Here is an 11,180-nt window from a genome sequence, read left to right on the forward strand (position 1 = left end):
ACTCAAGCAGTTAAAATGTTATTTTTATTAACTTGTAAGTGTATGTTTACTCAAGCAGGAATATCAGCCCCATATATATAGTGTTAGAACAAGTAAAGCTATAGTGTTGAGGCAGACATTAAATATTTTGAATATAAATAATGTGCAGTGTACTCTTGCAATGATCCAGTCCCAAGATCTGGCAGTGTTCTGGAGAATAATAAATCTAATGATACAAAAAAAAGGAGTTAAATTTATGGAGAATATAACTACTGATAGCCATTAGATAGGATGATCCAGCTGCAGCCTTGAGTCCTTACACTACAGTGGGAGGGATAGCAAGCCACCAATGTGCCTCCAGCATTTCTTAAAGGACAAATAATGATGAGCTGACTTCATGCCTACTCAAATATTTGATCTTTCTTGCTTTGACTGGCACCTAGAACTGAGAAAATATTTAGTGAGAGCTTGGCTTGTTTTGCTTTCACTTTACTGATTGTAGTTTTTCCATGATGAGATCATGATTTGTCCCAGATCTCTTCTCCTGGCTGAAGAGTAACTGGGCTGGAAAGTGTCCTCAAACTACTTCAAGCCATGGAGCAGTCATAATTGGCCACGTGGAGGTTTTTAATATCTGTGCAGGTGAATGTATAATCAAATGCCAGTTCAATTAGCATTGTATTTTTGGATATATCTGCAATTCTTATTAGAAATTAGATTTTGGGATACCATCAATCTACCTCACAGCTCTTCCTTGATTGTTAATGTTAATAATATAAGTAACAAAGCAGTGATAGGAATGCAAAAAATAGGCACAAGACTACATTTAGCTTCCAAGAATCTTATTTCTCATTACTGAATTTTATCTTTGAAAATGAAACTTCACTACCTGCAACTAAACACCTGCAAACTACATAAATTTACTTCACTTCTTTGACAACCTGAGAAGGAACATCTGGGAAAAGCAAACCAGAATGTGAGCAGTTGGAAATTTGATTGCAAGAGAATATAAATTGTTCCCTTACATAGAGCTTCCAAATTAAGACTATTTTCTGATAATACCCTTATGAAAGGTATTTTTTAATACTTAAAAATACAACTATTTCTTAATTCAAATCTCAGATGAACATCATCTAGCAAAAACTTACATTTTTTCTTGCCTATGTTCATTTGCCCTGTCAATAACAGAGTTTTCATCTTTCCACTTACCTTAGTCTGAGCTTCCTGATAAGACCATGAGTTTATATGTGTTTGGTCAAACCAAGGCAGTGATGTTGGATTTTGGCTCTCCCTATTTACAAGTGTGTTGACTCTAAGTATGCAAGTGTGATTGGGACATATCTTCAGTTATCTTTCAGCAGATCAAGGCTCACTGTTATTGGCAGCCATTTGCTCCAGAGCCTCATGGGACACGGAGAGCAAGTAAAATCCCCTCTTGATCCTGAGAATTTCTTGTTTACCACTTTGTCAGATATTTAACTTGTTTGGGACCTTGTATTTCAGGTAACCAATTCAGTCAATGGTTTTAACAACTGTCATCTCATAGTTTTCGTCATTTGTATTTGGTTCCTACAGTGCAGGAGAACATGACATGGAGGTGGAAGATGCCTACATTTTCTAAGAAGCCAGGTGAGCAGGTCATGTATTTTACCACTCAAATAACCTTAATAACCTTCCTGAACACTAACCAGCCCAAATGACCTGCTGTGCTCAAGAGAGGCATTCCAGTTTACCAAGATTAGCTGTTTAGCCCAAAGGAGGGCCAGGCCATGCAAACACAGAATATTGGATACAACAGACAAGCCCAACAGTGATTATTTCAGAGGTGGTTGCATGGAGATCTAGCAGTTCCTTTCATTCTTTTTATTTTTTAAAAGGCAATTAATTAAGTATCATTTCATCCCCTACAACTGTTGGAAAAGTACCCATGAATCCGGCTATCAAGTTAAAAAGAAACTTTATGGGGACCACCCAGAATCTGTCCCTGGTTATCCGGGGCAACAGAGCCTCAGTGAAAGATTTTCTTTCTTTCTTGTTTTTGTCTTAAACTTTAAAAGGCAGAGCGAGCCCTTTAAGCACTTAGGCAGCTGCCCAGACCCTGGCTTGCTCTGTCAGCTTGGCCCACACTCTCTGGCTTCCCTTATCTTAATGCTGAACTCTTTACCAGTAGCGTTGAGTTCTCAAACCATAGGTACACAGAAAATAGCAGGTAGATGCATATATCTCCTGTTCAGGAGATAATTATCCTTGACCTTAAAAAGTATATTGGAAGGTAACACTAATTGCAGGAACTTACTTATTTTCCTTCTGAAACCCTGGTTCTTGCTAATTTCTGCTCACTTCTCAGAATGTTCTAATACAAAGCAATAAATGCTTTTACTAGCTTTGCCTGGTAAAAGAAGCATCTCTGCTATTTAACAACACTATCTTGAAAACAACCTCAGAGTGGCAGTTTTCTTTATTCTGTTTCTGAATTCAGATGACCCTTATTTTGCAAGTGTACTGATTCAACCAAAAAAAAAAAGGGAATTAAAACAAAGCAGTCTATATTGAAAAGTGGAAGATGACAATCTATTTAAATTTGAGAACAAGGCTGTTTCTACTCATTAGGCCAAATTTTATTGTCATTATACCTGGCAAGCTAGTCAAAGGCAGTATGACTGTAGAACTGCAATTGAATTTCACAGGAGTGACATGGCACAGTCAGACAGATTAGCTTGTAAATCCTCTGTAAAGGCCATATGCACGGCAGTGAAAAAATATTTTTAAGAATGTCAAATCAGAGTGCAATGTTTGAGCAATAAGAGGGCCTCCCTAATTTTTTCAGTTTGAACAAAAATTCTGGATTAGAAGGGCTCTTTAAGATTCATCAAACCTTTGGAGCTCGTTTCCTGCATTAGAACTCAGGACACCTGACAGTTTACAAGGAAGCCTTGCAGAAGAGACAATTCATGCAGCATAACCCACATGTGACATGAGAGCTCAGCCTGACCTCTGAATCACATCCTGATCTCTGTCCCCAGGACTGCCTGAGACCTGCTCACTTTTGAATAGGAGATTTATCCAAAGGTTTATGATAAGTGTTTCTCCTGCTCTTCCGTTCTATTCTTTCTCACTGCAGTTAATATCATTGTAGAAATAGAAGCTGTAAAGAGTTCAACAAAAGCAAATGCTTTACAAGCACCTCTAAATTGTGATTATACCAAATTTGCATGCCTGCCATCTGCACATAAAACCCTGCCTTTGCTCCAGCAAAGCTTCCTTGCTGAACTCAGTCTCTAGATCCTCACAGCTCTACCCCACTGCACAGTTCTCTATGGAAACATGGACAGTAGGGATAGAGGCAGCTGTGCATGTCCATCTGAAGGCAGAATGTACCCTTAAGCTTTAATAATAATACTATTGGCAATATGTAACATTTAAATAAGCCTTTTCATCTTCAAAGCCCTCTGTAGGCACAGGGATTCACCCAGCATCTCTCTGGTGTGGATATTATTAGCATCCTTTTACAGAAGCAGTCGGGGAACAAAGAAAAACAACGAAATTTGCCCGGGGCCAGTGGTGGGATCACTAGCAGGCAGATTATTGTGAATTGCCATTACCTGGGACCTTCCTTTAGGGATCATTTGAAAAAATAACATAGGAACACGTGTTCAAAGAACCACAGAGTGCTGACACTGTTTGTATGATGCTGCTCTTTCCAAAGAATTTACAGGGACATATCCCAGCCATTAGACTAACAAGAGAAAGAGAGGGAAACTTGGTGAAAGTCATGCAGAATTCTCCTGTTGGTAGTTCAGTGTTGCTCAGTGTATTGTGATGTAGATTTGATTGATTTGTTGCAGAGAAGTGCAGCACACTGCAGGGAAAGTGAAATATCACCTGGGGTTCACTCCACTGCAAATTGATTTAAACCACACTGAATTAAACTGCAGCAAACTAGAGGCTTCGGATCAAGCCACCCTTTATAAATACATGACCAATCTTTTTATTTTTAAGGGATCCTGTGTTCACAGGAGCAGATTCCTTTGCTGAAATACAAGAGTATCATAATCTATATTACAGTAGCTGAAATACTAATGCACTGTGTCCTGGATTGTACCTCCCTCAGAAACATGACATGTTTTTGATCTAAGCTTTGGGGAATAATGTGGACAAAAAGCCTTTTCAAAAGCAGAGAATAAAAATGGTCTTATTTGAAATTTGAGTATAACAGCTGAAAAAAGCACCACCCTCATCTTTATTAGCCTGCTATTCAATCCACATGAAGCGAAGACATTGTAACGCTGCTTTTATCACCCCACTGGAAGTGGAGTGGTAATAAATGGAAAGAAACACATTACACGCTATCCAAGAGACCTGATCCTGAACTGCACTGAGCTTCTTATTCCGAGCCAGGAGTCCTTTTAGCTCTCCTTGACCTCAGTGAGAAATCTGGGCTCTCCAGAGCTAATGCACAGTATTCTTTATTCTTACAGCTCTGGGATAGGTGTATTGAAAAATAGATTTAAGGGGAACACAAAATGTATTTGCTCTTTTTTTTTTTTTTTTGTTCTTACATCTCATCTTAACATAGTATATCTGGCAACATAAAGGTATGGCAGCTGAACACTATGTGAAATATAAAAATCATGGCTATTTTGTCTAGAATCTGTAAATTGTATAAGGTTAAGGATATTCTGCAGGAAAGAAGCACATTAACCTTCCAGAAGTGGATTTGTGCCTGTATTTTCCTATTTTAAAAAGTGTCTTTAACACAGTCTTCAAAGTTGTTTATGTGGATAAACACAGAGAAGGCATGTAGCCCTCCCTCAGTATAATACTGACTGGAAAAATACTGATTTTATTTTTCTTAAGAAACAATAGCAAACGCTAGAAATCTTATCGCCCAGTGTGCTGTTGATTTTTCTCTTTTCCTTTATTTAGAGGAGACAGCTATAGGCATACCACTCACTCTCTAATATTCCTACAGAAACAGCAACCATCTGGGTGCTGGGGTGGGTGCACCGAGCCCTAGGGTGCCTTTAGCCAGTTCACTTGGAATCTCGAGTCTGTCCTCTCCTATCACCCAGCAGCAATGGAACATTTGTTCCCTGAAGGGCCGGCACGCTGCCAGCAGCAGGTGTTAGGCTGTCCTCTGGGATGAAGGCAGCAGGCAGGAGCACTGATGTGTGCCTATGACAAGATGTTGCAAATCTGCTCTCATAGCGACGGTGACAGCATCTGGGACAGTGTTGTGAGTCACCATTCTGTAACCATTAAAAACCAGTTGCCGTTCCTTTCATAATAATAAATTAAAATATCATTCCAAAGTGTGCTGGTCTCAGGAAGGAAATTAAAGAAGGCATGTACGGATAAACACATGTGTGTGCACTGGCACACACATGGCATTACGGGGTGTATTATCCAACCGTGTTCAAGTGACTGTGCCTTAAATTAACAGGTACAGCTGATTGAAAGGATAGGGTTGTGGCTGCTATTCAAACTGCATTTTTAGATTTTCTTTAAGGAAATACAGTAAACGAAAAATGTTTAAGAGTCAGTAAAAAAAGTTACAAACGCTATCCTTTTAAATTAATGATTTTATAATTAATAGATAGTTCTTACACAGTTGTACATATTAAGTCCAGATTCCTAAATCACTTCAGTTTTAGATTTTATTTACATAGGCTGAACTTATGCCTCTTCTGACTAAATTGAAAGCTTAGCAGGATATGTGGCATTTTACAAGAAGAGGATTTATATAAATATCTGCATGGAAACAATAATAGATTAGCTGCCTCTTTCCAAAATGCCTGTTTTGAAAATGCTTGCATAGATCTGTAGGCAGGTGCACAGATATTGTTTCCATGACCTCTTCCCACAGAGATCATATTCTTCTACTTCGGTTTATACGGGATTTGAATATGGATAAAGCACATTTCTAAAATTCGCCAACAAGCCATACAGCAAATATCCAAATAATGCTCTCCCTTGATTTTGCTGGAGTCTTGTTTCAGCCTAGTATGCTTATCTTTCAAGCCATCAAAATCCAAGACCTTCCATCTTATTGACCTTTATTGAATGTAATGCATGGGATTGATGAACTCAAAGACAGGGCCTCTCTTTGACTGGTGGTGGGTTGTCAGCAAGGCCACTGCTTTAATTTGGGCTGAATCCACCCCAGTCCAGATCAATGGCAGAGCTGTTAATGATGTCAACAGAGCCAGGATTTCACCCTTGGCTTCCACACTTACAATGGTCAGCTTCATTGTGATGCAGCTTTATAAGCAGGGCTTATCAAGATGAGGGGGCTTCAGAAAGAGAGAACTCACATGAGGGTCAATGTCTCAAGTCACATTAAATGCAACACAGCTTAGCCCAAGTACTTCTTAGTATTTTAGTGCTTCCCCTCCACTCATGCTCAGTCTTCACTCAGTTTAACAATCTGGGTGGTTGTTCACTGATTTTAGTCCACCAAGTAATTTTCCCACTTGCTTCCCTTTTAGTCTTTCCCATAAGCTCCATTTTTGCTGGTTTACCTAATAATATTTCATTCATTGCTGAAGACCAGATACCTTGGCTATCTATCACCAGATTTTAGTGAAAAATGAGTTATTTCTTCAAGGACAGAAGAAAAATCAATTTTAAATGATCCATCATGTGGAAATGCATTTTACTTTTTACCTTCCCTGTTTCATCTCCATGTTTTTAAATCAAAATTTGTTCTATTTTTTTTCCTCACAAATGAAGTGTGCAAAAGAGAACCAGGTGGGCTTTTTATGGCAGTTTTGAAGAAAACAAAATATTTTTTTGGGAGCACAGATTTGGTCAATAATTGGGTAAAAATATGCAGAAAATATTGTAAATGGCAAACCATATTTTTCTGGTCTTTTTCAAAATGAAAATGTCTAATTTCAGGAATGCTGACACTTTTTGGTTAAGAATTTTCTGTCAGAGCAAGTATTTGTCATTTAAAATTTGACCTGAACCTATAATAAGACAAGACTCTCAAGGAATTGTAAGTGATATAAAAAGGAGGGGGGGGAGAATTAATTTACATTTGAATGTTAAATTCAGGGACGATGCAGAGCACATTTTTTTAATTTTTATTTTGTGATGGAATTTTTTGCAACTTAAGGCAAATACAGGAAACCAGAGAGCTGACTACAGTGACACAATCAAACAACACCCCTCACCACACACTAAACTCTTCCGTTACCTGTAATACTACTACAGACTGTCAGACATTGCTCTACAGTTATTACAGTGTTTTCAGTATAAACACCAAGTAAGACAGAAAATAAACTTACTTTTGAAAGGGAAGAGAGTCAGAAAATAGACAAAATTAAGTGCAGCTTTGAAACTCTCCTGATATTTTTAGGATTAGCTGCTGGGTCTGTGTTTAGCGACATAACAACCCCAAATCCAAAAGGTGCCAATTACATCACCCCCTTGACCTCTGCTAAAGCCTGGTGACAAGCACTCTCAGCTCACAGTTCTTTTGGTATTTTTAGGTAAATGTTGAAGTTTTCCCACATTCTCCCACATATTCACTCACCTGCTGTGTGTTTAAGATCAGATTTTCGAAGTCAGGCATGTGAATTTGTGCAGGTACATCTGCACACATCAACATTTGAAAATCCAGCCCACAGTTCAAATGAAAAAAACCCCAGAATTCTATTCCCATGTGAGTTCTACAAATGCCTCTGAGAAAGCCAAATCATTTATTGAAATGTTTGACAAAGAAACCACATACTTTGTTGTTTCGATGCATTAGATAAGGGTCTACTTTTTTGGAAGAAAAAGCCTTCGCTGTAAATCAGCAGCATGAAGAATTAAACATGAAAACAAAAGCATATTATTTAAAGAACAGCCTGTTCCCTAAACTGTTACTGTGCTTGGTGCCAAACCACATTTTGTGATATATCATGTACAACCTCCTCTTGCATGTTTTACTGTTATGCTTTATATGACTTGGAGTGAGAAAACCCTGATAGTTCTACCGGAGACTTACCACAGCCATCAAAGACAGGTCCACTCACAGAGCTGCATCACAACATGACAACTTCCTCCTGGGATGATGACTCTAAAAGAGGTGGAAAAGTGTTTGTTTACTTGGCAACATGTATGAAAATCTGAATTGACTCGAAATGTAAATTAAGAGTGGATCTGCTACCCTTCATGAAACACTTGGTGGACGCAGGATGACAGTGACCTTGCTGCAAAGTGCAACACACACAAAGTAGGGCCACTTCATTCTCACACAGGCCTAGAAATAGAGAGTAACCTAAACTTGAATGTGAATTTACAGTATATAAACCATTATTATCATAGTATGCAGGCATATACCTTTAGAGGTAAATGTTAAATAGTTTATTTCACACAGGGCTATGTTATATTTAATTTACAATGGAGTAACAACAAGCACACAGGCAACTACTGCAGAGCATCTCATGTCCACCAACTTCCTGCTTAAATATATATTGGGATATTTTGGTTATGTGCCTTTATCCCCCATCACTACTCTAACCCATTATCAAAATTCATCCTGATTAATTTTCCAAGACATACCTGAGACGACAAGCCTAACTTTCCATACTGTGGTAGAGAGAAGGGTTCAGCAGCCTTTTATAGATCTTGTTTCTAGTCTCTCACTGATAAAATCCTAAACCAGAGACACTCACAGGACAGAAAAAAACCAGGTCTGACGAGTTAGCAAGGGAAAAAAAGGACTGGAGCTGGCTATGGAAAGAGCGTAAGGAGTGAAACCTGCAGTAGGAAACCAAAGGGGACAGCACGTGTAGAAGGTGCTGGTAACTGCTCCATTAGCTCAGGTAGAGTGGTCCAAGACATGGTACAAAAGGTCCTAGACTCAGGAGTGACCCAGAGGGATGTCAGTGTAATGCAAGATCTGTTTTCCATTTTATTTATGATCCTTTTAGAATGACAGGCAGGAACTATACTAAAATTATACATCTTTCAATGCCAAGGACTTATGGGAAAAGAGATTACAGAATCAATGTTATTCCTTCAGTTGAAATTGAACTCACTCTGTTCATATGCATTATATCTTTAATAACATAATTGCATGATGCTTTTTTCTACAACTCTCTTGCCTTATTCCTTGCATAGTTCTGACCTACACTGAGATGAACCAGGGTTGAGTAGTGAAGTAGAATCTTCTGGATCTTCACATATTGAGAAACTGAAGGTAACAAATGAGGTAGATATTCTTTGGAGTTACAAGAGAGTTAAATCCACTTAAGGCTGAGATCTAGACTCTCTAAGTACCATTACTAGAGTCAGCATGTGGTGATGGACAAATCACATAGTCAATGATATATGGTCACTTATATGTATCTCATTTTCAGGGGGCCCAAATTGATAGTCAAGGGTTAGAAGTACTGAAGTGCTGAACTAGCTGAAGGTGAGGACATAAAGGGCCATGCCAGGAACATGTAAAGTTTAACTTAGTATTTCCATAAAACACTTATACTAAACTCAAATATCAGTAAAAAAGAAGTATCAACTATGAGTATATTGAAAGACGTAATTTTTTTAGATACACTGAAAATAGAAAGAAGCCTGAATCTAAAATTCTCTTTTATACATATTATTACTGTGAATTTAGTGGATTCAAAGGAGTAAAATGACTCAGTTTAATAACTCACTAATGTCATTTAGGTCATCCAAGTGCTCCAGATTTTTATCTTTCTGCATTTTATTAAAATAATGGTCATAAGAACACATTTTTCTGCAGTTAGCCCAAATTAGTGTATTAATATGAAAATCTAATGTTAAATATTCTAAAATAATTATGATTTAACATTAGCATGCTTTATTTTTTCTTTCTGTACCTCATTTCCCTTCACCTTCCGGTGGTATAACAAAAATAAATTAAATTTTGTTTGTCATATATATAAACGTGACTGTAAAAAGTGCTGTAAAAAACTGAAGAGGAAATTAATAACTCAGGGCAGTAAACAAGGCCTGGGACCACACAGTGAACTGTGAGGAGAAACAGAAGTTTTTTTGTCCCATCTATCTTATATGTGAATAAAAAACCACACAGGCAAGTAAATGTAGCATAATGCATAGACAGAAGTAGTGCAGTCTTAATTTCAGCTTTCTAATGTTTCAACCTTTGAAGTCCCCAGTCCTTTTAACATTCCTTAAATGTTATTTCACTGTAATTACTGTGTTTGCAATGAGAGTTTTTTTTTCTCCCCCAAATGGAGTTTTTTAGTATCAGTCCAGGAGGCTCTGGGAAAGGATTGCAGCTTACCTGTTTCAAATCCTTTGCACACATGGTAGATAATTTTGACCAAACTGGAAGATTTTTCCTTGAAATTTTTCATTCCAGAAGAAAGAAGTCTTCACCTGTAGGAAAAAGCAGAGAAGAGCTGCTGTGGCAGTTTATTCCTGAGTTTATTCCGGGATGTGCTGCCCAGTCCCTTACCTTGGGCAGGGCCATGGTGGAGCACATCCAGCTCAAGAGGGAGGCAAGTGCGTGTCACACTAGAGCAGATGAGCAAAACCTTATGGTTTATGAGACAGTTTCAGTGAACTGTGTTTATATTATGGTTGGGCAAAGGTGCAAGCTTTGTGCTTTTTTTTTTCCCTAAAAAGGGAAAACCACGGAAAGAAACAGAGATGAAAAGGAAACAAGTAAACAAATGTGGTTTTACAGAAACTGAGGGACAATTTATCCTCAGCACAGCAAGCGAAAACTTGGAAAACATTTGGAAAAGTCAGAAAACAAGTTAAAGTTGGTTGGCAGACTCTGACAGAGCTGACAGCTAAAACTACCCCTGGCATATTGACAACAGTGTGGCATCAATCTGTGTGTAACAACCTATCCTTGAAAAACTCCATCCTGGATTTAAGCTAGCACTTCCTAACCTTTTTTCTACCCAGCCTCCAAGCTGCGGTGTGGAAAAAGTTTTCAGACATGACTTTTAACTCGTTTATGAGCAGGGGCCGGTGCTCCCCCTCAGACCGCCATCATGGCGACTGCCTCAGCCCTGCTCCCTCAGGGACTCGTCTCCCTCCCTCATGCTGCACTGGTCAGCATAGACACCCTCCTCAGCTGCCTGCTCACCTCTTGTCTGGGGTCCTGTACCTAGTTCACATTCCCACTTTCTTTATTCAGGACATTATTCTGTTCCCTAAAGCACGGCCATGGCAGAAAGATGAGGAGCCTCGTGGCTGCCCTTGTT

General features: G+C 38.6%; 1 protein-coding gene across 11 annotated transcripts in view; it reads right to left on the minus strand.

The window, feature by feature from the left end:
- NFIA (nuclear factor I A) overlaps positions 1-10,343 on the minus strand; it is a 411,264-nt gene extending 400,921 nt beyond the window's left edge. For all 11 annotated transcript variants that reach the window (XM_018072111.3, XM_018072107.3, XM_018072106.3 and 8 more), the window contains exons 1-2: positions 10,247-10,343; positions 7,976-8,047 (exon numbers count right to left, since the gene is read on the minus strand). Coding sequence is in view for 1 of the 11 variants with exons in the window: in XM_029959654.1 (XP_029815514.1) it covers positions 7,976-7,984 (9 nt within the window). In the remaining 10 variants the exon portion in view is untranslated. The remainder of the gene's footprint in view (positions 1-7,975; positions 8,048-10,246) is intronic.
- Positions 10,344-11,180: the final 837 nt, after the last annotated feature.

The sequence above is a fragment of the Manacus vitellinus genome, unplaced genomic scaffold (genome assembly GCF_001715985.3).
Source record: "Manacus vitellinus isolate BGI_N305 unplaced genomic scaffold, ASM171598v3 scaffold_21_pilon, whole genome shotgun sequence".
NCBI lineage: Eukaryota > Metazoa > Chordata > Aves > Passeriformes > Pipridae > Manacus > Manacus vitellinus.